The sequence below is a fragment of the Berkeleyomyces rouxiae genome, assembly GCF_048999995.1.
Source record: "Berkeleyomyces rouxiae strain 22BRR77 chromosome Unknown BrBRR77_ptg000002l, whole genome shotgun sequence".
NCBI lineage: Eukaryota > Fungi > Ascomycota > Sordariomycetes > Microascales > Ceratocystidaceae > Berkeleyomyces > Berkeleyomyces rouxiae.
The window spans coordinates 1167437-1194456 of NW_027396492.1; the positions used below are offsets into that span (position 1 = coordinate 1167437).

A 27020-nucleotide genomic window follows, 5' to 3' on the forward strand; every position below is an offset into this window, starting at 1 on the left:
ACCGGAACGGCTGTACGCACAAGGGGGGCGAGGCTGTACTCCAAAGATGAGGTGGAAGTGCTAAACGTGAGCTTGCATGTCGAGATTTCACGACGCGCGCTGACGTCTTCTCTTAGACGCGACTGACCAGTCAGGTAGTCACGTGGGTCGGTGTGATGTGGGGCTCTTTCCTAAAAGGGCTTAAGGGGTCTGATGGCTTTCCCCAGCTGGCAGCAGGTGGCAGATATAAATAGGCTTCCCCAAGCTAAATCCTAGCTGCCATAAGTACCCGGTCGCAGGGCCTCTGGTAGCACCAACGTCCACGGTGAACTTCATGCTGACGCAAATGTGTATCAAGAACATTTTTTTAGGATGACAATGATATATAGAGAAAAATTATTAGTACTACACCCTTTATGCCAGTAGGATTAGATCCTCCTGCATGTCATTCTTTGGGCTCTCCTCAGCAGGTTAGTTAGCAAATGGAGGCGATGGCAGCATCTCAACGTCTGGGTCTTGCTATGCCGGTGAGTCGATTGGTAAGGCGGGGATGAGGGCAGCATTCTTGAAGTGCGCTGCTCCCAAGGACGTGTCGTCCTTTCGAAATCGGGCTGGCAAGGATTGGGAGTCAGTATACGTGAAAGCTTCATAGCCCTATGAAGGTAAATGTTCAATTGTTGACTTCGTCCCACAGAAGACCCCAAGCCTGTCCTTTCTTTTGTTCATATCGCAGTTCTTCATAATTAACAGCCAAAAAAATGTCGGGGCCTAGGAAGACTTGAAAAAAAAGCAATGAATAAAAACAGTAGCTGGCACATAGCTCTACGGAAAGATAAAGTTTGTTTCGACTCAACCATATTCCATGCTCTTTAACGCGGCATCTAGGCAAATAGAAAATCTAACAGAAGGCTTGTAAAAGGAGAAGTTCGTATGTATAGTGTGTACCATTGGCACTAGTATCAACCACGCGCCCTACCTTGCTTTTTAATGCCTTCAGTCATACCAAATAGCATTCATGCCAAAGCCAGGCTCCGGTATGCGCACCCGCGCGACGCGCGCGAAGAATTCATCTTGCCAGCGGTACATCTCAACCCAGCCCTCCTGATCGTCGGTAATGGCAACCCACTCGTCACTCCAGTCACACGGAGCCACGGCATTGCTATGGCCTCCGCTTGTTGGCGTTGGGTTCAAGCAGATCTGACGCTCAATGCTTCCATTGTCGGCAAGCTTGAATGCCGCCATGTATCCTGTCAAATCAAAGCTGTTGGAGCGGCTGCTAGCAAAGAGATACTTGCCGCTGAAGGATACGGCGCACACATCGGCGCGATACATGGCCCAGCGGTCCGGAATTCCAGGTGGGATCAGGGGGAAGGAACGGTGTGTATAGACCGGTAGCTTGGTTGAAGAGTCGATGACATATTCGCAGATGCGATTTCCCTTCTCCATTAACGCATACAAATAAGTTCCCTTGGGATGCATGGCAACCCAACGAGGGTGATCACGAGTATCGGGAGCGTCGACAGAGCCAACAAGGGTTAGGTTCCCAGGGTCTGAAGCTTTAGGGTCTTTCCGGTGAACCCACAGCTTGTTGGCGCGCAGGTCGGCCGAGTACAGGTAGGTTTCGGAAGGGTCAAACACCATGCCATGAATACCGCTGTTAGGCTGGTATTCGTAGTTCTGAGTGTTGGTGTGAAGCCTCCCTCCGGCATCTACTGAAAACACACTGCCGTGGCCAGCATGATCATAAAACGGATTGCAGTACACGGAGTATGGCTCCTGTCTCCCTGGCAAAAGAAAGATTGCGCGCGTGTTTGTCTCATGGGAGTTTGCCTTTGCTGAGAGTTGTTAACGTTTGATGGTTGATAACCTAAACTATACAAGTGAGTACTTACGGTCATGAAGCATAGGGTGTGAGGCCTCATGAACAATTTCAGCCGGGCTTTTGACAGCAAAGCTAGACCATTTCTTCATGGCTGAGCCATATATGTTCTTCTTGTCGTGCTTCAAGTGGGCAGCGTGACACCTCGTGTTAGACTTCAATTGTTTTTTTGCTTTCTAGAGTCAAACTTACACTAAAGGCCATCCATGATATTGGCTCGTCTTCAGGAATTGCTGTCCGCTTGACAAGCTTCATTTCCAAAGTCTCGTCGTTGAACGAAACCGTGAATATGGCACCGGGGGGCGTCCATGTACCAATCATCAAGTGATGGACGGGCATCTTGGCGGTACTTCTGAAGGTGTTGAAGAGGCGGGAAGTCTGGGTCAATCCGATAGGAAGTCCTGGCAGCATTCTATGAAAATTAAAGAACGAAAAGAAAAACCAAAGGGGAAAGGGAAAACCACGATGTCTACTCTCATCTCTAAGTCGTCGGCACATGGCATCCAAAATCTTGGACTTTTCAATTCCTCTGCCGTGAATGCACATAACCCTTGCTGGGACCCTAGATTTCTCCCCGGTTTAGAAGGGGAGAACATTACCGCACAAACTGCCGGATATATTAACTGCCGCGGTGAATGATTCTTCCTCCAACGCCTGCAAAATGTATTCACAACCCGATGTAACCCTAGAGCCTACACTCCTACCAAGAAGACCGGCCCGCTATTATGACCTATTATACGGATGGATAAAGACATGGTGAATGGTAACCGGAAACCATGAGCGGTAAATTGGCTGACTGTAAGGAGGGCGGGGAATTTTGTTCTTGCCATTGTGCTCACCTGACCATCAGTTGTGATTTCATAGGCTGCCCAGTGGCCTTGCAGGGAGCAGACGATATCTTACCCCGTGTTTTAGTCCTCTTTTTATGATCCATGGAAGATTTGGGTGATGTCAACCTTTTGCTATGGGATTGCATTGCAGCCCACTAAGACTTACACGTATAAAACCGTTGAGGCTCTAGGCCAAGTTCGCAGAAGCCTCCAAAGCCACAGGCCCCTATAGGTTTGTATACCGCTTCCGTAACACGACGCCAACGACATCACCCCCTTCTGTTGGCCTATCAACCATGCAAATGTCGGTCATACAGTAGTCCCCCGAGTCCCAAGAGCACAGACGGCCTCCACAATGAACAGAGAGCAATATGTCAAGTCCCGTTTCCCTTTCCCTAAAGCTCGCGTGGCCATGGCTGGCTTCTCCACAGTCTTCGAGTTCGCTTTAATGATTTTCCCCCGACCATTCATATGGCCCCGATATCTGATTGCTAGTGCTGCCACTAAGCCGGACCACTAGACCAGCCAGCATCTTTTTTCCCTGGCTTTCCCTTGGCTTGCCGAAAAAACAGTCCGAAGAAGCCCCTGCCCCATGCTGGCTGGATTGTGGGGTAGCTCGGATCAGCAAGGTGTAAGTTGGCACTGGCAGGCCTTCGCGGCAAATGCGTAGTTGAGTCTCTTCCTAGGCCAAGAGGTTTGTCTTTTGGCCAGTCTTTGTTAGCCCCTGTCTTTGTGTCTTGTTCCGCGTCTGCATGTAGAGCCGAGTTGCAGAGGCTGCAGCGGGACATCGAAGGCGGAACGCCGGTTGTGTCTTTTTGCGGCTCTCCAGATATAAAAGCCCATGGCCGCCCCCGGATATGGAGGGCATGTTTCTCTTCTGTATTCCAGATCATCCAGCACACTCTCCTTCAACTCCCACATCTTCTTCCTCTCTGACTTCCCGACACATTTTCTACATTCTTCTTTGCACATCTTGCCAATTCCAAAATGTCGACTGAGACTATCACTCTCACTGCTGCCCCCGCCCAGACTGAGGCTCCTGAGGCTGGCCGGAATCGCCTGGACCGCTGGGATCCCACCTTTACCAAGCGTGTCCTCAGCACCATGGGCCCTAACATGACTCCTCGGAACCGCGAACTCATGGGCTCTCTCATTAGTCACCTTCACGACTTTGCACGAGAAGTCGAGCTGACTAATGACGAGTGGATGGCTGGTGTGCATTTCATCAACTACATTGGTACCATTACCACCCCTACTCGCAACGAAGCCCACCGCATTTCGGATATCCTGGGTCTCGAATCGTAAGTTTCGCGCTACAATCTACAGACCTTTTTTTTTTTTGTCAGTCGGCTAACATCAGCATGAATCTAGGCTTGTGGACGAGATTGCCCACAAGATCATCTCAGACACTGACCTCGACCCTACCTCATCCTCCATTCTTGGACCATTCTGGTCTCCCCACGCCCCTTTCCGTGACCTTGGATCCTCCATCATTGTTAACCCTAACCCTGACGGCCGTGTTGTCAAGATGTGGGGCAAGATCTCGGATTTGACTACGGGCAAGGGCATTCCCAATGCCGTATTTGACATCTGGCAGGCGTCCGCAAACGGCAAATACGACTTCCAGGACCCCGAGAACCAGACTCCCAACAACCTCCGCGGGAAGTTCCGCGCCGATGCCGAGGGCAACTATTCGCTGTACTGCTACTACCCCACGGCGTATAGTCTGCCGTCTGATGGCCCGGCATACAAGCTTGTCCAGTTGATGGACAGACACACGATGCGCCCTGCCCACATTCACATCATGGTAAGTCTCTATGACTAAGCTGTCTTCTTCTCAGCTTTGCATGGACACTCAGTATTCTTCAGTCATGTGGTTCCTACAATAGCCCGGACTTTTCTGCTAACGCGTAGACTTCCAGGTCACCCACCCCGAGTTCAAGGGTTGCACCACACAGCTGTACCCTAAGGACGACCCGTGGCTGGTCACTGACACAGTATTTGCCGTCAAGGACGACTTGGTGGTCAACTTCCCCCCTCTGGAGGGCGACGAGAAGGCCAAACTCCAGCTTCATTTCGATATTGTCCTAGCTCCCAAAGACTACAAAGGCAAGGAGTTCCCCGACAAGAGAGTAGGCCAGGCATAGGTTGACAGTACACTGCCGAGAGGCTCTCGGAGGATGGCTGCATGTTTGTACATTATTTTTTTTTTCATTTGACTTGTTGCATTGTGCTAGTTTTGGTGTCTTTTTATTAATCACAACATATTTAAAAACAACTTGATTTGAAACCATGAGTAGTCGCTCGTAGGTACTCGGGTCTCGGCATCACAGGTCTATCATAGATATCAGCCCCCAACCCAAAGCGGGAACAAGTGGGTCATGGGGGAAGTTTAACTAATGCGGACGCGATAGGCTTAATAGGCAGGTCTTATTTTAGTAACCGGAAGAAAAATATGAACAGCGCTGCTGCAAAGCGGGAAGTGCAAACGCATTGTCCACGTTATGTACATATTTTTGTCCATCTGTTATCTGTTCTTCAACTGGTCTGTGGGTCCTGGTATCTATACTTTTTTAGGGTCTGTCACTCGCATTCCGCTTATGCCTCTTGCGATCATCGCCGACAATTTGAAGTTCAGCCCTTGCTTCAACTAATAACGCCACCGTTGCACAAAGTAGCAACAAACACACACACGCCATGGCCTCCCATACAGCAGCCGCCTTAACCGGCCAGGAAGAGTCACTTTCGCTCCTAAGCTTTGACCCGTCTCCTGTATTCTCTTCTCTCCCCTTCTCCTGGTAGAGCCCTGGATATCATACATTTGATTCCTTCGCAGGACGCCGCTCTACAAAGACAAGCTTAGTGTTGCAGCCAGTCTATCGCACTCTAGAATACTCGCTACCGTGGAATTGGTAAGCACCTTGTGCATAATGAGAAAAGAGATCCGGCAACCTGCAATATAAAGAGAGTAGACCAGCCCTCTCTGCACCAACCCATCACTTTTGCTTATTTCTCTTCAGACATTGGGTACCCCCACCAGATTCTACATTTCAGCACATATACTCCTTGCCTGCCACTACCATGAAGATCTCATGGAGCCTACTGGCCTCTGCTGCCGTGGCTTATGCCATCACAATCTCTGAAATCAACGGCAACAGCTTCGTTTCCTTCTACGAACAGCAGGCCGTCACTGACGTCAAGGGCATCGTCACTGCAAAAAGCAAAATAGGCTTTTATATGCGCTCGACTGAGCCTGACTTCGACATTAAAACTTCCGAGTCGATATTTGTTCTTGGTCAATACCTTCTGAAGAAAGTCAACGTGGGGGATGTTGTCTCTCTAGATGCCATCGTCGACGAGTACAGGTAAGCCGGCCCTTATCCACCTTTCAAAAGAAATAGCTTCAGGTTGCTAACTGCCTGTACAGAAACTCTAGAGATGATATCCCATCTACCCAGCTCGTGGCTGTGAGGAACCTTGCCATTAAGAGTAAAAACAATCCAGTTTTCCCCGCCATTATCGGCGAGCACACACCCTCACCCCCAACCGAACAGTTCACATCTTTAGATGGCGGCAGTATCCATGGATTTTCCGATGGTAGCTATAGTCTATCCGACTCCAATCCCATTTTGGACCCTGAAAAGTATGGTCTTGACTTCTGGGAGTCTCTGAGCGGCGAGTTTGTAACAATTCGGTCACCCAAAAGTGTTAGTCGTTCCAATAATCGTGGAGATACTTGGGTTATTGGAGACTGGGGAGTGACCGGACGCAATTCTCACGGTGGTATGACCATCAGCGCGACAGACTTCAACCCCGAGGTCATCAAAATCGGCCGCACTCTTGATGACCAGTCAAACCCAATAGACACCAAGATGGGCGATGAGCTAGCCGACATAACCGGAATTGTGACCTACAAGTTTGGCTTTTATACTATTCTTCCTGTGGAACCAATCCAAGTCATCAAGAGAGCTACTAGCGATTATCCTCCAACTTCACTGGTCAGTACAGGCGATTGTAGCGGTATTACAGTGACTAGCTACAATACGCACAACTTACATCCTACTGCCCCTCACATGGCCAAGGTCGTCCGCCACATTGTCGATCATTTGAAGACTCCTGACATCCTTCTACTCCAGGAGATCCAGGATTCTATCGATACCGACAACAGACAGTTTGGTGGTGCAGATGATGTCATGAGGGTGCTTTCTAATAACATCAAGCGGCTCAGCGATGTCAAATACTCTTGGGCTCTAGTTCAACCAAAGTATAACAAAGAGGGCGGCCGTCCGGGTAGCAATATTCGACAAGCCTATTTATACCGCCCTGATGTTGTTAAGCTTGTTAACCCGACATATGACGACTCTCTTAGTGGAACCCAAGTTTACATGACTCCAGACTACGAGCTCGCCCTCTCTTTGAATCCCGGTCGCATTGACCCTTTCCATCCCGCATGGTACAATAGCCGCAAGCCTCTGGTTGCCATGTGGTATCCTGTCAGGGGAGCAGGCAAACCATTCTTCACCATCAATGTCCATCTTACCTCCAAGGGTGGGTCGACTTCAATCCAGGGTGACATACGGCCTCCTATCAACTATGGCGTTCAGAAGCGTGCCGAACAGTTGGCTGTCATTGCCGACTTTATCACCCAGATCATGTCCATTGACCATAACGCACGCATCATTGTTGGTGGTGATTTTAATGATTTCTCCTTTGCTGAGCCAATGGCCAACTTCATGGAGCATACGGGCATGGTAGACCTGAATGATGTTGTTCGTATTCCTCCTGAAGAGCGCTACTCGTTCGTTCACGGCATGACCTCTGAGGAGCTTGATCCTTTTCTGATCTCGCCTGCACTGATTGGAGATTCTCACTATGAGCATGTACATCTCAACAGCTGGCAAAAGACCGGCGACTCTGCCAGTGACCATGATCCCCAGCTAGGTCGGTTCAACATGTGTTACTGACAGGAATGAAGGACGGCAGATGAAATAAATGAGTGATGACGCATATAAAAATGGAAACGGTACTAGTGATATAGACGATAGCAACAAAGTGTGCGTCAATGTCAAGTGATATAATTAATACTTAATAACCACATATTCACAAAGAACTAAACAAGATTAGAATGAAAAGAAAATGTATAGTTGATCAGAATAACATGGCAAACAACGCCAAAATCCCCTTGGACCAGTACATTTCCAAGAAATACAAACATAAAAAACATCATAACTTGCTGTCTTTGGGTGTAACAACCGACAACTTCTCTCTCAACGTCTGCTCGGCCTCCTTCTCGATTCTTGCCACCAGGTCTTTGCACGTCGGGATGTCGTGAATCAAACCAATGACCTGACCGGCAGTCCACACACCATACTCCGGGTCACCTCTAATGAACACCTCCTTACCGCGCTTCCCGCTGACAAAAGGCGCAATCTCTTCAAACTTGCCCTCCTTGCTCTCACGCTCAACCTTGAGAGCCTCCTCGGTGATCTTATTCTTGAACAAGCGCGTCGTGTTTCTCCACCGCCGCATGACGAGCGCCGTGTCAGTCTCCTGCGCCGCAACAATCTTTTCCTTGATGTTGCGGTGCACCGGTGCCTCTTCGGTGCACAGAAAACGGGTACCCATGTTAACACCGCAGGCACCCAGACACAGCGCCGCCGCAAGACCCATGCCATCAGCGAAGCCGCCCGACGCGATAAATGGCACCTTGAGCTCCTGGCGCGCACGCGACAAGAGGATAAAGTTGGTGATGTCACTCTCGCCTACATGGCCCGCACACTCGAAGCCGTCAATGCTGAGGAAGTCGACGCCCAACTTGATGGCAGACAGCGCGTGACGCACCGACGTGCACTTGTGCAACACCGTGACGCCAGCCTTTTTCAGCTGCGTGATGACAGGGCCTGGTGAGTTACCGGCCGTCTCTACAATGCGCACACCCGAGTCAATGACCGCCTGTGCATAGGCCGCGTAGTCGGGCGGCACGAGCGACGGTAGCAGCGTGATATTGACGGCAAATGGGCGCGTAGTCAGCGTACGGCAACGCTCGATTTCGGCTGTCAGCGCTGCTGGGGTGGGGAAGATGAGTGCCGTGATGATGCCGAGCGCGCCGGCGTTTGAGACGGCCGCGGCGAGGTCGGCCGTGCCAACATGTTGCATGCCGCCTTGTACGATGGGCACTGTGGAATAAATGCGCTGCGGTTAGTACAGGGCCGTATCAAATAGGGACTGAGTGCACACAAGGGATATGTACCTTCAATGCCGAGACGGCGCGTAAGTTCCGTTGTCAAGGGCATTGTGTTGGGAGTATGAACGGTATATTTGTGTGTGGATGTCCTAGTAGCACTTGTAAAAGAGTGTTAAAGCAAGGGAAGATCTCAACCGTTAATGTCTCAAAAAACGATCACAGAGCAGTCGCAGGAAATAGAGCAGATTCAAGAAAACAAAACTCAGGCCAGAGAAGCCCTGGCGATGCTTCGTGCGACCTCTTTATAAAAACATCAATGACATGTGCCGAGGCTTGGAGAGCCTCAACCCTCGTACTTAATCCCAAAGCAATTGCCTCATCGCGCGTCCATTGCCGTTTTGGCGACTGCTATTTGGGGTAAAGCTAGATTTGGAGAAAGTTCGAGTTAAAGTTGCATGTGACAGAAGCGAGTGAGTTTACAGGGTCCATAACCCTAATATCATCTTCTAACCTCTTAGAGACTAACAACAGTCATAGTTGGTTATGTAGTTTCTCCGAGTGTACCGCAACATCGTGATGAGTACGTCATGTGATGGGCTAAGCACAAGTTTATTTATCGAAGCTTTGTTGTGTTGCGTATTTCTCATGCCCAACCGCGTACAAAACACAAACACAAAAATACGGCCACAAGCGGCATACCGCATCGTCTGCTCGCCGCCGCCCGTGAGTCGATCATAACAGGAGAAGTGCGCCAGTCCGTCTGACCAGCGTATATTGTGCATATATGATAGCACGACAGCTGCCATGCTATACTAGAACTTAAGGAACATACCAGGTCTGTGGCCAGTCTACATTACGTCTTTAGTGTCCTGTCTGGCAAGGCAAGCCACACAAGCTAGCAGGCTACTTGTTGGCGTGGTGGGTCTTGTTCTCTATGTGACTGCTTTGCCGCGGCTCCTTTGAACAATATGCCAAGCGTTGGCTCTTTTTACATGTTGCATCTTTCTGCATTAGCAAGGGTGGTGGGCGGTGGGTATGACTGTGTCCATCAGGGGATAGCAGCAAGCTGCCCACTGCTATAGCCGGCGCCTTTTGGCAATCCTATTCACGGTGTCGGCGGGAGCTAGGATATCTTGTGCGAAGCCCATTGTCAACTACACAGATATATACCACATATTAGTACATATTACATACGGGCACGATGCTAGGGAAACCGGAATAGCAGCTTCTGGGCTGTCATGCCTTGCACGGACTGACCGCCGGTTTGCTGCATGTCACACGGCTTACTGACTTGGTGGGTAGAGGGTCGTGGCTGGAGTGAACAGGCCGTGTGCAAAAGTAATGTGTGTGGACGGCAGAAGGCGTGCATGTATGCATATTGAAATTCACGTAACGTGCACTTGTGTGAGTTTCGCGTGCGTGTGTACTTGTGCGCCCGCTCCCCCGGCCTTTGCCTGTGTTCATGTTTGTGCTTGTGGGCCGCAGAAAAAAGTATACTGCCGCTGCCATTCATCTGGCGCTCCAAATTTCGAGGGTGTTGGCTTGTTAAATCCTGTCCTGTGGCGTAGCGTGGCATGCCCTAGCATACATGCGGATGGTGTATGGCAAGGGTATTTGCGAACATCGGGAGCGGATGCTAGGCGACTGAGTTCGGCCCATGAGTGCCTGCACTTCTGTCTGCTCAACGGAAAAAGTTCTACATGCTGGAGTTGGTGTTGGGGCTAGCCACTGCCATGGCCTCATCAATTTATGCTTTGGTGTTTCTGAACAGCCAACACACATGCCCAAGGTAGATACGTGTCAGACAGGAAGCTCTTGGGTCGAAATTGCTTCCACGCATAGGTGTGTCAATAGGCTCTAGAGAGTATGAGCCTAACAAAGCATAAACAAAACATCCAGAACAACCCACAGAGCCCAAGAAAGGTGTATAGGTTTTCGGTCGACCTTGAGGGTCATTGCGCCTGTGTAACCACCGACAAAAGCACCCGACAGCCTATGTCGTCACACAGAGGCAACAGATATACAAGAAAAATGAGTTTGTTCTCTCTCTGGCTAGGCTTGACATCTGACACACGCAGTACTACGGGTCTTTTATCCTAATACAGGAATTATTGTGGGCAATATGGTACAGGCGTAGTTGGCTTTGGTATATAGATACGATATGTAATTAGCATGCATCGCATCCGTGCTTCGACACATACAACGACATGCCGTCATACATGCATGTAGAATACATAAAACTTGCATTTTTTATTCTGTCTTAAGCCTGTTACTTGCATCTAAAGTGACCCCTTTGGCCTGTTGGTTGACAAGTCACATACAGTGCGACGTTGTCCTCAGCACCCTCGCTTGAAGTTAGCAACGTGTTTAGAGGAATAGATAAACTCCATCTGTAGTTCAAGCCAATGGATGGCTAAAGCATTGCGTACAGCAAACAAGAGGAGAAAGGCCCAGTATACTGCCAACAGTCTTTAAACGAGATCAGCAGGATACCGTCAGGGGAGCCTGCGTAGTATCCTCTCTGTTTGGCATGTCTTTGCTTGTGATTGTCAGTAAACCTTTCCGCAGGCGTTTACATGTATTCAAAAAAGCAAGTTTACATTCATAAGTGGGCATATGTTTGTACATATGTACATACATGCAAATGGCCACGGCAGTCTTTTCGTCGATCCTCACACTAACTAGCCCGGAGCGCATCAAGCCATGCTGTGCAACTTGTTCTGCTTGACGGCCAACTATTTGGACGTACACGTGTACTTATACGGCTCTAGTCATAATAGTCATGGAGCCCGAAACGCGGCAGAGTATGTAATTTTCTGTGTACGAGGTAGAGTGACTGCATATGGCGATGCAACAAACGGGTGTCTTGCTCACTGCATTGTTTTTATGCGCATTCGGACTCGGTGCAAGGAGGTTGACACACCCTTTTTATTTCCTTTTGTAACAAACTCCAGTCAATATGTGCGATGCAGTCATCGTTGCAAACGCCGTCAGCTGGAAACAATTCAGCCAGTCCAATTCACAGTCCTCCCCCAACAACAGCAACAACAAAAACAAAAAGCCAGGCCACCCGGTCAGGGAGACGACGCAAGGAGACGGGGCTATCATCAAAAGTAAAGTCAAAATATTAATTAACTAACACGGATGCAACAGCTGCCTCGCAAGCCACCTGACTTCATCTGAAGTTTTTTTTTTTCGGTGGGCAATTACGGGAAGTGGAGAACTTACAGCCGGCCAGAGGAAGGATGAGACAGACCCTACTGTGTTATGTGTAACCCTGCTTTCTTGTGCATGTACATACATAGTTACATTTATTTCTCACTTGTGTCTGTTGTTCTGATATCCTTGCATGTCGACATAGGAGACGTTTCCAAGCATCCACCCGAACCCACGTGCCCACTCTCCTATGTTCCTATGTTTTCCTTTCTTCCCTCTCTTCCCTCTCTTCCCGCCACTATCTCTCCGAAACCACACACCCGGGAAGACTTACAAGTACAACTATACAACACACACCACTGATGCCGTATCTCCTGAGTGCAATGCTGGGCATGAACACCTCGGCTGGAGCTAACTGACTGGTTTAGGACTGCCGGCACAAGACTGACGGTCCTTGGCCTTTGGCCCCATTTATGTCTATGTATAGTTAAAACAAAACACTGGCGGCCCAGCGCGGGTTTTGTGTTTCATTAGGGTTCAGCCTGGGAGGGGCTGCCTTTTGCTCCACGGGGCCCAGGAACAGAGCGGCTTGAGGACGGGCTACCATCTAACGACTACAATCGCATTGTTGAGGGAGGCAAATCCTTCCCCTGTGGAAGGCAAGGCACAAAGAAATCTACAAGAACAAAAAAGAAAGCTAAGGAATAACTATGTACCTCGCGGGCACTGGATCCCTGCTACTCTCGTGGTGCTTTGAGCATTTCATGGAGGTAAAGTTGGCGTATAAAGCGATAGACGGCGAGGGCGACTGGCCATGGCCAAGAAGCAGGCAAACATATAGAGGACCTTGGGCTATTCTCCGTCCGATTCTTGGAACACAGCCAACTGACGTCCTGGGATGTGGTGGGCTTGGGGGTAGGGCGGGAGGCGGACCAGTATAGCGGGTTGTCTGGAACGCGCGTTCCAGCCAGTCGGGACACATCACAGCCTAAAGTGCATAGAAGCTAGCGACGATTACAAAGGTCGGGCAGACAGAGGATGATGCTGTCATTGAATTAGAAACAGCGAGTGTGAGCGTATTGTTGAAGCAGCCAGTGACACGGTTGGGCTGTTGAGGGGTACGATGGGCGGAGACCAATGACACAGCGAAGCGGGATATAACACAACCAGACAAACACTATGTCGGACAGGCCGCCGTGGATGTATGTACGTACTATATATGAAGAGGGTACGAGGGTGATAGCACAGCGGCTCGGTAGCCAGATGCTAGAAGCATGGTGCATACATGTGTATGTACATGTAGGCATAGATATAGCTAACTAACTAGTTATTCAACCAATTAGCTTCCATGTACTTATACACAGGTGTATGCACACGAATTTGCGCATCGAAATGCACACGCTTGCATACTGCACAAATGCATGTACAGACAGTACTGACTGCTATGTTCTATTATGAGCGAGGCATCTGTGTTGATTCGACATGTATCAGGTTTGCTGAGGGCATGGGAGTAGCAGCGGTACCAGACATGGCCAGAGACCGACATGACACAGGCATAGGAAACAAACAACAGTCCGACACCCCGCAGGGCTGGTCTATTTATTGTGTGCTTTGTGCGTGTCTTTTGGAGTTTTTTATGTTTTATTTTTCCAATTTCTGTGCCCAGCAGTTAGCTGTGTTTCTCGTGTACAACTGAATTCAATTCAAGTACAACTAACTAACTAGTCACCAACTACAATACATAGCTAGTGTGTGTATACATGTAGAAAGCTGCTTGTATTGTAGTTATCCATTTTGAACCCCTCCCATAGGCTAACGAACGGCCATATGTAAGCACGCAAGCGGAACCAGACCAAACCACTCCACTGTCCGCCCACACGCGTCGGTTACAGGCACATGCACGAGTGTTGGTGTGATTGGGTGAGTGTGTATATGTATGTATGTACATACATACATACATATATACGTGCCTGCAAAGCATGATCGCTACAGAAAAGGGACATATAAGAGAACACGGGCGGGCCTTTCTCGTCTTGCTCTGTCACAGCCGGCTCTTATGCGCTCGCTATAGCAGATAGGCTGTAGTGGTGGAGGTGGTGGAGGTGGTAGAGGAGTATGACTCCCTATATGCTACAAGTGCTATTATAGTACTGCAGGACAGGGTTGTTGTAACACCTCACAGAACAAAAGAATCCAGCACAGGCTCTGGCCACAGGGACACAGACAGCGGCGCTGCAACTTGCGCGAAGCTTGCGAGCAGGCCGGCGAGACTCCTGTGAAGAATCAGAGTCAGAGGGCCGTTGTGGTCTGCCTTGTGTACATCAGTACGTACTATGTATGTATGCACATGCATGCTTTTGTAACTATCTGACAAGGGGACAGGGGCGTCCGTCTACTGCTTGTATACTTGGTCATCTTCGACTTTTGGCCTGTTTGCTTCAGTGCCTGTCCCTGTGCCTTGTGTATGCTTGTATATAGGCTGTAACTTACACACCCTGGGCCTACAAATGAACCCCCCCTCCTTGTTCTTTGGTCTGTTGGAAGCTCACCCACCCCTCCCCTCCATGGTTTGCTTGGTCCTTCCCTTTTGCCTGCTTCTTGTTTTAGAGACGGGATTGGGAGTGGAAGTGGTGGTCAAGTTAGATGTTTGTATAACTATAACTGTCCATATACAGAATAGGTGACGGGAGCGAATGAATGCAAAGACTGCATCAGTAGATGTGTATATACGAGATAAATGGCAGGAAAATCACGGGAAAAAAACGAATAAAATACTTTCTCTCCTCTGTCAGCACCAAAATACCGGCCTACTGCGGCGACAAGGACCACACTAGCTCGAGCTTGAGCTTGAGCTTGAGCCAACGGCCACAGCCAAAGCAGAAAATCAAAGCCAAAGCCCAAGACTAGCACCCCAAGACCCAGCCAGCCCAAGGTCTCCGTGTTTGTCTTGCAAGGGACAAAGACACAATGGGACGGCATTAAAAAAAGAAAGAAAAATAGAGGGGGTTACAGAGAAGGGAACGTCCTCGCCCATCACTGGTTCCCTGTCTGGGATTTTCCTTCTGCATGGCGCTTGCTTGTATATTCTTGTATATATATCGCTGTCCTGCCACCCTCCCTCGCTCATTGTTCTCTTCCATGTGGATTCAACACATTCAACACGACTACTTCAGCTTTTAGCATTACTGTTACCATCACCTTCTTCTTCTCCATTCCGCTTCTTCATTTTCTCTCCCCATTCGTACCTTGGTCTACTCGCCTCCATCCTTTCAAAGCTTCCCTCCAGTGCTCCTACCTACCCATCTTGTCCATCTCGGCATCTGCTCCTTGCCTTCGCTGTCTTTCTACTATCCGGCCACGCCTTTCACCTACGCCGTCTATTCCTCTCTATCCAACACTAGCAAATATGAGCACCACCAGCAGCAACGCTAGCAGCAATGGCCAGTCATGGCAAGAGCGCCTTGAGGGTACGTCCGACGTCTATCTCACCGTTCCGCCTGTTCAGCCACATACTAACATGTCTATGTGCATTTAGAGCTCTGCCAGAGCACCAGCATCCCCTCTCCCAGCTTCCAGATTGTGTCAGACCGCAGAGGTATGTTTGAGCTCTATCTATTCTTTCTCGCAACCCAGTTGCCGCCCTCCCCAAGCTAACCTAGCCTGTCTTTTTCCTTTGCAGGAGGCCGTACCGCCTGGTCCAGCCAAGTTGTCGTCAACGGCCAGTCTATTGCCGCGCGCTTTTGGTACGACGGCAAGAATCTCAACAATGCCAAAGAGGACGCGGCCGAAGTTGCCCTCAACTATTTGGTAGCTTCCGGTGTAGCCTACCAGGCGCCGATACATAGCCAGCAGGGCTGGTAAGCAAAGAAACGGAAGCACCTAACGACGCCGGAGACACTAGCAGAGCTTCCCGGCATCGGCACTGTCTGGCCATCGTCCGGCTTGACAGATGCAGCCACACTTGACTTGTGGCGACAGCCACTTAGAGTTTCGGAGAGGGGAGCAAGAACCCGCCGCGGGGACAGCGTGCTTGCCTCTTTTTTTTTCCCAGCTCTAGTCTTTGCAACTGCATCAGCTTTCCTGTTGCAACTGCAACCAACTCTTCCTTCTTTTTTCCAATCTCCCTGGTCGTTTTCCGCAACGGCTTCCTTCCTCATCATTCTCCCGGGCCACGTCCCTTGTCTGGCATTGCTCCAGCCAATCACGATTGCGCTTTCGTTTGTTGTCGCTCTCACCGGCCGGCCTTAGCCAAGTCAAGGTGTACATTTTTTTTTATTTCCTCTTCGTCCTGATTTTCTCATCGCTTTTGATTGCTTTGACTTGGTCATAGCTGAACTTGCAGCAGCTCCATGTTTTTTATCTTTTTTTTTTTACCTTATTCTTTGCATCATGGCTCGACGTCCTTTTTTCTCTTTTCTTTTTCAGTTACTTTGCCTCTCCCCTCCGCCCTCACAAATCCACGGCCTCTATGCCCCTCGCATTGCGGCGTACTCATGACCAAAGGATACTTTTCCATCTTACAGAACAAGGGGCCCCAAAACCTTTAGAATCTGAAGCCCCCTCTAGACTCACAGCTGAACGGTGTTTTTGGGAGTTTGCTCATTTTATATTTTCTTTTTTGTTGTCAGGGTTTGTCTTGCTTTTCAGGAGTGCGATTTGTTTGTTTTGCTTTTTGATTGTCATTCTGGTGGGATATCGGCTGGGCATATATTTGGTCGTCATTGTTATTTGCTATTTAGATAAATTCATGGGACGCTCTTCCCTTTTCAAGTGGCTTCAGTCTTCCCAACCCGCTGTCTTGGAGAGAAATCTCTGCATTGCATTTTCTTTGTAGGTACAAACATACAAGTAACTGGTTATACACATGTGTGTCTTGGTATTCGGGCCTGTGCTTTTTTGTAGATACTAGCAACCCGGCCAGGCGCCTTGATTTTGTCGCCTCAGGACTCCAAGTTTGAGAGCGTGGCCACTCTTTCTACGGCGGGATACAATTTGGGCAATTACTTGTCGACTCAACCATTCTTGTGCGACTTTCATGAATGTCACACGGGATCTTGTCTAGACCGACGTCATTGTCGCTGATTGCTACCCTCCAAGACTTGGCCCTCCTATCAAGATGCGCCATCGCCGGAACTCCCATCTTGGAATTGTCTTCCCTCCTACCGCGCTGCCTTCCTCATCCCTGTTGTCGTTTCTTGCTTCTTCTGGCGCATCCCTACCTTGACCTGTCTCTGCGCTTCCGCAACCTTTTTCTTCCTACTTGTGATCATCTTGTGACTTGTCTGTATCTCAAATCCTGGCTGCCATATCTGGCCAACACCATGTAATATGTCTTTGGTGCCATTTACAAAAAAACAATGTGAATCAGACAAGTAACTATGTAGCCATGTACATGCATAGTTACTTGTAGACATATGGGCTTGCCTCTTCCCGCCGTGCCGTTAGCCCTAATTTCTACATGTCACATATCATGCCGGATCCCTGTCTTGTGCACGCAGTCTCTGCCGGTATGTATGCATCTGTTCCAAGACATGCGTGAAGCGATTCTCATCCAACTCTCCTCGCTAATGCGGGGGAATCTCCGATACACTGCCAACCAAAGGCTAGAGGTCAGAGATCAAGAGGCGAAAGATCCCAACGATCCAACAAAGCCCCCCTTCTCGCCCTTGGGATTCCTTGTGTCCAAGGATATATTGTATCTATGCTTAGTTAGCTAACTACAAGTCTATGCGGCTACACATTGTTCCCCCTCGCTTTCCCATCACGCACTGTATGTGGCCTGATGAAGTAGCTTTAGTTTTGCTAGAATATGCCATTGCATCATCATGCTAGGCCTGTATACAAGCAAGTAACTATCTCTACATGTACACATGTACACATGTGCAAGAAAACACCACAAAGGACAAATGGCCTGACCTTATTCCGCACTTCCAGAACCCTTCTAGCCTTGGCATTATTCCCTTCTAGATCTTCGTTTTTTGCGTCGTACTTATCCATACGCATGTGCACATTATATACTAACCGCCTCATGCTCCTGTGCGATGACGCCGTGCACACATCAGCACGCACACGCACTTGCAGACAAAGTGCACCTGAAAAGTGGCTTGGCCTCTCATGTTCTGGAAGCTTTGTACATTCGCCATTGCGACGCTAGCACTGTGCCCAAACATTTTACTCGGATCTCTGGCGATTTGCCTTGTAACCGCAGCCGCAACTGCCACTCTGCAGCCTTGGAAAATCTACATAGTCAACGGTTACAACGCACCTTGTCCTGCTCCTCTTCTTGGGGGTGTTTTGCCTCCCCAAGTTCGCTTAACTACAAGCCCTTCTTGTGGTATTCTTTAATTAGAACACGCTACACTAACGGCCTTCTTGTCAAGCTCTTGAAACCAGAACCTATCCTAGCCCAGACAAGTGAAATAGGAGGAGAGGCCAGGGGAGGCCTGTCTGGCTGGAAACACCGATCCAATCTGCTGGATGCGGCAGGCTTTGTGGCCATATCTCCTCCTTGTATGCAAGTATCCAGGGATAAGCATGAGCACTTGGATACCTGTATGCCTATTCTCCTGAGGCCGACCTGGAAACACGGGAGTCGGATTGACAGACAACGCTTGCCAATGTTTGTCTTGTTCGAGGCCCGCTTTCCATCATAGTACCGTTGTTATTCATGTGCTAGTTAACAACTAACAGTAACTGACTATGCACATAACATATAACTGTACCAGGTGTATATAGCCTCATTATGTAGCTCCTTATCCACTTGTCATATATTCGCCGATGCAAATCACTGCATAATGTGTGTCATCGCTTCATAGATCGGCATCTGCTGTGTACCATCACAATGACAACAGAGTGGCCCTGAAGCCCTCGGCAGCCAACACCCACCCATCAGCCTGCACCTAGCTCTTCACTTCCGACAAACCCAGTACGCACGTATATAACTTGTAAAAATGTCTGTAGGTATACGCACGAATGCATCTCCTGCAATATCATTGCCCTCGGCCATGATCGCGGCCCCGCTACTAGAAATTGGCCCCAAAGACACGGGCAACATGTTCGACCGCTCAAAGCTTCAAAGCAACCCACAATAGTTCCCCTAGCCTCGAAGGAGATGATCGTAGCCAAAGCCTACTCACTGCTTAGCCTACGCCAGGCTCAGACCGAGGTCAAGGCTGTGCGTTGGTCTCTCTGCTCCTGCAAGACCGCTCACCTTGTCGCAATTGGCTTGCTCTGATAATCCTCCACCTACAAGTACGTGCAAGTATACATACATACATACTTGTGCGGCTACTCGGAATGAAAATTGGCCTTTTGCCCCCTCCTAATCGCAGACACAGCCCGCGCCTCCCGTGCTGGCTTTGCTTATTCTGTGCTTGGACCTTGGCCGACCTTGGGTCTGACTGTCTTGTTTGTGTCCGCTTTTCTCTTCTCTACATAATTATGCATATTCGTGCACCTCATTCTGCATTCTAGATGCTGTAGATCAGCTCGCTACAAGAGACTTGCATAATTGATTCTCACCAACGGGGCTTGTGATGTTTCCCTGCCTTGGTAGGTGAAGCCGAGGACAGCACCACTGTTAGCGGGTTGTCACATTTAGAATTCATAGGAGAAAATCAACAGGCTTTCTTTGATTCTCTAGTTATACCTATAGAAAAACATAGAATCGGGGCCATGTTGGTGATGTGCACTTTGACCTTGCCTTGTCGTGTGTTGTATGGGTAGACTTGTCGGGTGTGACCATGCCATCAGTTTCTTTCCATTGTCCTAATCTGCTCTACACTCCTTATTTTCATAACCATCTCACTTGCTGGCTGATCACCGCCAAACTTGGCCTTTTAGACTCGCGCAGTAAATAGTAGGTGAATATACACTACAAATCACACGCCCCCTTCGTTAACCCCCGTCCCATTACTCGCCGAACCACTCGTATGATCTTCTGGAATAACTTCCTCACACGTGCTTCACCACTGTTGGTGCCCTAGCTAGCCCGTGGAAGCCTTGCACACTTGTACAAGCAACCAGAAAATCCTAGTAAGAGCTATGTCCACCGTTCACCTACAAGCCATGCACATGCGGAGATGACCCGAAGAGCCCGTGGAATCAAGGACCCAGCATATCCCCTACACCAGCGCGACACTACCCCTGCCGGTCAGACTCAAGAAGCGACTAGAGAAGCCTTCTGGAACATGGCATCGAAGCATCCCAAACTGTGGTTGGCCAATCCTTCCGCTTCAGTATAGCGTGCGCAGTGTAGCACGACGAGGGCCCCAGTGACGGTGTCAAGGTTTGTGCAAGTATGGAGGCAAAAGTGTGGGCAAGTATTTATACATGTAGACATGAATACATGTGACTACATCATACTCCCGTATAACTAGATATACATACAGGTTTACTTGTCCTTCCTTCGCTCGGTCGTGGCAGTTCTCACCAAACTCAGAGGGCTATACAAGTCTCATTCATCTTCCTGTCAAAGCTACTAACTAGTTAATATGTGTAGATGTGACCAATGCCTGTAGAGCAGGGTGGGAGACTCACCACTAGCCCTGTAAGTATGCCGCTAAAATGAGTTGCCGTCCAACCACCACCCATAACAGCCCCTATAGTAGCACACTTTATACAGGGACCACCCAATCTGGTCGATCAGACACGCGATAGCCAGAAAGCCAAGACCAGTGTCAAGACTACCGGAAAGACCGTATATATTTCATATGTTTGAGGAGTCGCCAATAGACCCAAGGCCCTCTCGACTTCATTCACGTCGCTCACCACATGGCCTCCAAAAATTTGGATACTTGTATACTACTTGCATGATGGCAGTCCGAGGTTGCTGTTTCACCGTTTCACTGAGCGTCCACTAGAGCCATTGCAAGTTTCGTGTTTCACAATGTTCTATGAAGAATTTTACAGGCAACAGAAGTCCGAGTCGGGGTGGGTCAGGGATGGCCTATAAGCCACACTCATAGTGGTATTCTCTATCCCTAAATATGGGCCTTGGATAATATGTGGCGCTAGTGTGGCGCAGCCTCATGGCACCTTGGCCCAAATTTTGCACAGTTGGGAAGTGAGTATCACGACCTGTGAAGGGCCTGGAGTTGAGCTGTCTGCCCCGGCTCCGAAGCGTGTCCTTGACCCATACCTTTTGGTCGGAAATTGCGTGTCTTTACTTGAACGCCCTGCTTTTTATTTGCCTTTCCTGTTCTTTTTTTCACGGCGTGCCCCTCTTCGCCGGCCTTTTCCTTGTTTTTCCAGAGCTATACAGGCGGTCATGTCATCCACCCGCGCCATCTGGGGCGCCTCCTGCCGGAGCTTGGCAGTCCGGTCGCGGCCCTTGGCTGCCATTGGTAGCAATGATGTTACTATCCTCCGCACTATGGCCCAGCGCCGCTTTGCCAGCGACTCGTCGACTATCCCCCCCTCACAGCAGCCTGTAGACCCCCGGACAGGCAAGTCGAGTACCGATAGACGATTGGAGACGATGAACCAGGGATCGTTGAAAAAGGTGCGATACAATTGCTTGATGTGATGGATATGCGCTATGGCCTACTTCATCCGGATGAGCTCCTAAGCTCCTCATGAATGTGGATGCCATGCGACATGTGGGTGTGAAAGACTAACTTTTATTTGTTTTTATATTTGCCTTGCAGAAAGTCAGAGCAGACTCCCTCCCCGTGGAAGAGATGCTGGCCCTTTTCAACGATGTTATGGCTAAATCCGCACTCTCTGCTATCCCCAACGCCACCACGCCCGGCTCCCAGTCCAGCTCAGACTTTGTACACATCCCCGGCGGCTTGACCGAGGCCCAGGCCAACGTACTATACCATGAAGGTCGCATACCCCCTGCGAGCGGAGCCAATGAAGCTCTCGATGCTCTCCAAAGCGCTGCTGCTGGCGAAAAGACTATCGGTGGCAAGGTTGATGTAGTCAAGCCGGATCACAAGTTCCCGCTGCCGGAGCTGCCGCTGCCGCCGAACTCGCGCCTGAAGGAGCGTTATCACCCAGTCTTGCATCAGCTTGTACGTCTGCTGATGCGTGATGGAAAGCTCAGTCGGGCTCAGAGAGTAAGTTTCCCATACCTGTTTTATGATACCTGGTGGTCCTACTCATGTGCCTGAACCACTGCTAACATCCCTTGAGCAATTTGCCACGGTGCTCAACATCTTGCGTACCTCGCCCCCTCCGATTCTCTCTCCACGGTACCCCCTCATCCCCGGTGCTCCCCCGCCGTCGCATCTGCCTCTCAACCCTGTGCTATACCTAACGGTAGCGATCGACTCGGTGTCTCCGCTTATCAAGATTCGCCATCTTGCTGGTGCCGCTGGTGGTGGTCAAGCACTAGACATTCCCTTCCCAATGGAAGTTCGGCAAAGACGGCGAACGGCTTTCCAATGGATTCTGGATGTTGTCAATAAGAAGCCGTCGCGCGGCAGTGGTCGCAACGACTTCCCCACAAGACTAGCCGAGGAGATTGTCTCAGTCGTTGAGGGAAAGAGCAGCGTGTGGGAGAAGAGACAGCAGATTCACAAGTCTGGAACGGTTGCCCGTGCTAACCTGAACACCTTCCACGGTGGTAAGAAGGGTCACCGTATCGTCGTATAAAGCGGTTTGAGGGATGGAGATTTCTGTAAAAGTCTTGAGCGTCACAATAGAAGTGGTATGGGGCGCGAAGAATAGCGAAACCTTGGTCTACATACTTGTCCTGGGCCTATGTATAGTACTGTACTTTATCATTGCTTCAACGGTTGTACAACCATACGTGAACAGGATGTTGGTGATTGGTTGATTGACGTTCAGAGGTCTCCTTTGTCCGAATGGTGTTACACAAGCCGCTAGCACATATTTGCCGAGGTCTACCCGGCTAAACGCCAGCCTTGCAGTACGATCCCTGTAGCCCATGACAATCATGACGTCCGCCCAGCTTTACATTCCGATAGTGATAGGCTTTTCGGCACCTTCCTGAAGGACTACAACGCCCGCGTCCTGTGCTTCGCCGCATCTGGCGTGATGGTTTTGTAGGCACTAGTACCAGTAAAAGCGTCTTCAAGTGCTAATTACTTGCAGATGTGCTGGGGATGAGCGCTTCCATTTCAGAGCAGGACAACCCGACTTGCCCCTTGCCCCTGTAGGCTAGTTAGACGAAAATGCCGTTAGCAGGAGGAACGCCAAGAATGACGCCGCCATTTTCACAGCCACTGCATCGTCATTCTCAGGCTGACTTGGTGGATGATTACTGGAAAAGTTGGGTGTTGCTTTGACTCTGGTTTGGAGATGGTCTTTTTGCAAAGCAAGAACAAGAGAAATGGCGACATTTCCGATGGAGACAGGAGTTTTGCAGTGAGATATTTTACAGAGGCCCAACCGGCCGGTGGAGAACGCCGGATTATAGAAGGCTGCATGGCGAAGGAAGGAAAATTACAGAGGGGTCAATGGCAGCGGGCCCCACAGTGAGCACATGACCAAAACCAACCAATGCAACCAATGCAATTCCAGGTAGGGTTCCACGCTCCATCCCGTTTTGGCACGAATCGAACGACAACAAAATACAAAGCAACACTACAAGGCAAGAAGGGCGGGCGGACAGACACGATGAGAATGAGGGGAAGGTGGGGAAAGACAAAGAGGGAAAGGACAACCAGGTGGGAAGAACTGACTACCTATAATTACCTACAAGTTAACCCTACATGTTGTAGCAAGCTGGCCGCAAAGGCGGGAAGTTGAATCGCACAGATAAAACTGTGAACAATCCAGTACATATGGAAGTGGCAGTTGCCAGTCTTTGCACTTGCCCCCCCAGACCGACCGGCCCGAAGGAGACTGGCTTATACCGGCAACAGCTGCCAAGTCGTTCCGACAGCCATCGAGATCAGTGAGAATGAAGTAGCCAGGACACAAATAAAAGGCAGGGTTTACTGTGGCAGTAAAAACTTCAGATGTCCATTAACTAGCTGCATGTGCGCATGTGTGTAGTGCAATCTTGTATGTACACCAAGCGGTCAGTAGCAGGTTCTTGCTGTAATACTGGGACGGAACTAAAAAGCCAAGACTTTTCCTATGTTTGCTTCCTTCCGTGTGAATTGCTGCTCTTTCCCTCTTTTTCCCTCTTCTTCCTCCTTTCTTCATTCCAGCCTTGAATTTCTCATCGCTTTTCTTCTTCTTCTCATTCCGGTTCCTCTCTGACTCTGGCTTCCATTCTCCGCGCATCTTGTCGCTCATCTTCGACTCCATTTCTTGTATCATCTTTCTTATCGCCTGTTTTTCTCGCGTATGAAATATTTATTTATTTAACTGTTACCCAAGAAAATATCAAACTTAAACCCACCGATAGCTGGTTTTTTTTTACTGCGGAGCTGTGCTTGACAGCCATTTGCTTGCCTTGAACCTCCAACGCCTCCAACGCCTTAAACATTGCTGCGTCCAGCACCTCGCTCTTTGTTTCAGTCACTTTAAAGCTTCATTTAGCTGCCCCCAATGAGTCTCGAGAGTTTTGCTGCCGAGGAGGCCCAAATGGTCCTTGCGATCCTCGAGGGAAATGCTGCTAAGAGCCAGCCGGCCGCACCGCAAACTCGTGCAGAATCGCCCTTCACAGCTAAGCGCAATAGCTCCGTCGACGATGGGCCCTCCCCATACCTTAACAGTGCCGTTCCCCGGAGTCCTAGCCGCCAGCCTCCGATTCGCAGTATGCTGGATATTGGCCCCGGGTCGCCTGCCGGGGGCTCTCCCTCTGGCGCTCCACTTCAGCCTGTGCGCTCCATGCTTGACATTGAGCTGCCCCCCCTTTCTCCTAGAAATAGCCATGGTTCTATAGTGAAGCCTGTCTCGCCCATGGAAGCATCGTTTGCCCGTCGCAGCGATAATCCACATGGCATGCGCCCTAAATCCAATTTTAACAACAAGGACTACCAATACACGAATATTTACACGAATGGGAGTTCCCGGCCTCCGCTTGTTAAGCGCCACACTGGAGGAAAGAAAGGCATGGGCGTTATGGCTGATGTCATGCGCGGCATCGATGTTAACCAGATCCCCATCCCAAAGCCTATTCAGAACGAGCGCACCAGGGCAATGTCGACCCCGAGAATGCAATCACAGTCGCCCCATAATAGACTCTCACTACGCAGTATATCCCCACACACTAGCATGTTGGCGTCCTCACGCAGCACTGGTTCTGTTTCCAACAACTCCAAGCCTCTTCGTCCTTCTAATGTCGGAATGCTAAAAGATGGATCTAAGATTGACTTGAAGCATGCGTACCGGAAGATGACAGACCATAATCTAGCCAAGGCTGGGCTTCCCGAGCTTGCGAATTCCAAACGAATCAATAGAGATGCCGAAGCTGAGGAGGGTGAAGGTCGTGTTCTCCGCAGCTCATATTCACACCCTGACGGCGATGAGTTGGAAGAAAGCAGCGATGAGGAATCTATTAACGATTCCTCCGACGAAGAGGACCAGCGTGGCCGAACTATGAGTCGTATCCTTTCAACGAGTCCTTCGCAAGTTGTCACATCGTTGCTAGAGGCACCCGCTTCAAGCAGTTCTGATCCAACCTCTCCAAAACCGTCAATGAGTCTTTTGGCTGCAGCTGAAGAAGAGCGTAAGTCATGGAATAAACTCGAGCACAAGTGGTGTAGTAGAGCCCGTGATGTAGACAGAACAAGGGGATCTGAATTGAAACTATTGGCAGCTGGACACTAACCTTTTCTGCAACAGGTCTTACTGAAGCTGCCAAGGCTAAGGCAAGCCCGGCATCACAGGGAGCGCCTGGCTATACCTACAGATCTCTATTTGACGAGCCCAAGATTACACTCACTGATCCAACTGGATCAAACACGAGACCCGCGGGCAAGTCAAAAAAGATTGTCACGCCCACGAGCAGCTTTGACCGCAGCCCCAGCCCCCGCCCAGTCGACTCAGCAAATAACTCAGAAGATGAAGCCCAGTTTGATACTATCAAGCAGGCTCAACGACTCGCATTCTCCATGACACCCATCATGGATTCAGCTGATCATGCACGGACTACGCGCATAATTGCTCGCGGTAACTACACTAACATTGCGCGTTCGTGCATTGAAGAGGCTCAGAAGCCACGCAAGTATATGGTGGCAACGGACCTCAGCGAAGAATCTTCCCATGCACTGGAGTGGGCAATTGGTACTGTTATGCGTGATGGCGATACGCTCATGGCCATCTGCTGTGTCGATGAAGAAACTGGACTCTTGGGCTCCGAAGGAAAGTCGGCATCATCGAATGCCAATCAGTCGCCGGCGCGTAATGACCGAACGAGATTACCAGAGGAGCGCAAGTGGGCCGTGGAGGAGATCACAAGTCGTGTGCTCAGACTCTTGCGTAAAACAAAGCTCCAAGTGCGGGTTCTCATAGAAGTTCTGCACTGCAAGAACCCGAAGCACATGATTCTGGAGGTTATTGATCTAATTACACCAGAACTGGTGATCTTGGGCAGCCGTGGCCGCAGTGCTATCAAGGGGTAAGTGATTTTTCCATGCCGTGTTATGATGTCCTTTACATTTTGTGTAAGATTGATAGGTGCTGACAAGTCTGCAGTGTTATCCTGGGATCTTTTTCCAATTATCTCGTAACCAAGAGCTCGGTGCCAGTAATGGTTGCTCGCAAAAGGCTTCGTAAAGCCGGTAAGTACCGCCGGGCTACAGCCATGACACAGGTCAATGTTCTCCGCAACCCATCTGTTCGCAGTTTAGCCAATGCCAAGATTGACTAGAAGTGAGTCGATGGCGGGCTGAAACTGGACGTACGGGTGTTGATGCCAAGGAAAGGGAAAGAGAGGAAGAAAGCGAAGGCTGTATCAGTGTTATGTTGTGGTATATCTGTTGAGGTAAAGGAAGAGGATTGCGGGTTTATGCTACAATAGAGCGATGCAAGGCAATTTGAGCGATTTTTTTGAAGACCCACGATGACGATGCAGGCGTTGCAAGCGAAGATATTGATGTATGGCGAGTCTTGTTCCCGGATCGAAGCC

At 49.7% G+C, this 27020-nt stretch overlaps 7 protein-coding genes across 7 annotated transcripts; 5 read left to right on the top strand and 2 right to left on the bottom strand.

Moving 5' to 3' along the window:
- Positions 1-972: 972 nt before the first annotated feature.
- BROUX77_001876 (uncharacterized protein) lies at positions 973-2197 on the bottom strand (the record flags this gene model as incomplete). The annotated part of the gene is made up of 3 exons (XM_073746353.1): positions 973-1814; positions 1872-1980; positions 2051-2197. 3 exons carry the CDS (start codon positions 2195-2197, stop codon positions 973-975), a joined length of 1098 nt encoding a protein of 365 aa, XP_073606958.1.
- Positions 2198-3675: 1478 nt separating this feature from the next.
- On the top strand, positions 3676-4835 carry BROUX77_001877 (uncharacterized protein; the record flags this gene model as incomplete). The annotated part of the gene is made up of 3 exons (XM_073746354.1): positions 3676-3989; positions 4060-4495; positions 4611-4835. 3 exons carry the CDS (start codon positions 3676-3678, stop codon positions 4833-4835), a joined length of 975 nt encoding a protein of 324 aa, XP_073606959.1.
- A 934-nt stretch (positions 4836-5769) lies between these two features.
- BROUX77_001878 (uncharacterized protein) lies at positions 5770-7652 on the top strand (the record flags this gene model as incomplete). Its single annotated transcript, XM_073746355.1, has 2 exons — positions 5770-6053; positions 6125-7652. 2 exons carry the CDS (start codon positions 5770-5772, stop codon positions 7650-7652), a joined length of 1812 nt encoding a protein of 603 aa, XP_073606960.1.
- Positions 7653-7911: 259 nt separating this feature from the next.
- BROUX77_001879 (uncharacterized protein) lies at positions 7912-8981 on the bottom strand (the record flags this gene model as incomplete). Its single annotated transcript, XM_073746357.1, has 2 exons — positions 7912-8864; positions 8939-8981. 2 exons carry the CDS (start codon positions 8979-8981, stop codon positions 7912-7914), a joined length of 996 nt encoding a protein of 331 aa, XP_073606961.1.
- A 6453-nt stretch (positions 8982-15434) lies between these two features.
- BROUX77_001880 (uncharacterized protein) lies at positions 15435-15889 on the top strand (the record flags this gene model as incomplete). The annotated part of the gene is made up of 3 exons (XM_073746358.1): positions 15435-15495; positions 15564-15623; positions 15708-15889. 3 exons carry the CDS (start codon positions 15435-15437, stop codon positions 15887-15889), a joined length of 303 nt encoding a protein of 100 aa, XP_073606962.1.
- A 5407-nt stretch (positions 15890-21296) lies between these two features.
- On the top strand, positions 21297-22627 carry BROUX77_001881 (uncharacterized protein; the record flags this gene model as incomplete). Its single annotated transcript, XM_073746359.1, has 3 exons — positions 21297-21530; positions 21676-22089; positions 22166-22627. 3 exons carry the CDS (start codon positions 21297-21299, stop codon positions 22625-22627), a joined length of 1110 nt encoding a protein of 369 aa, XP_073606963.1.
- A 1869-nt stretch (positions 22628-24496) lies between these two features.
- BROUX77_001882 (uncharacterized protein) lies at positions 24497-26762 on the top strand (the record flags this gene model as incomplete). The annotated part of the gene is made up of 3 exons (XM_073746360.1): positions 24497-25619; positions 25736-26510; positions 26588-26762. The coding sequence occupies 3 exons, from the start codon at positions 24497-24499 to the stop codon at positions 26760-26762; spliced, it is 2073 nt and encodes a 690-aa protein (XP_073606964.1).
- Positions 26763-27020: the final 258 nt, after the last annotated feature.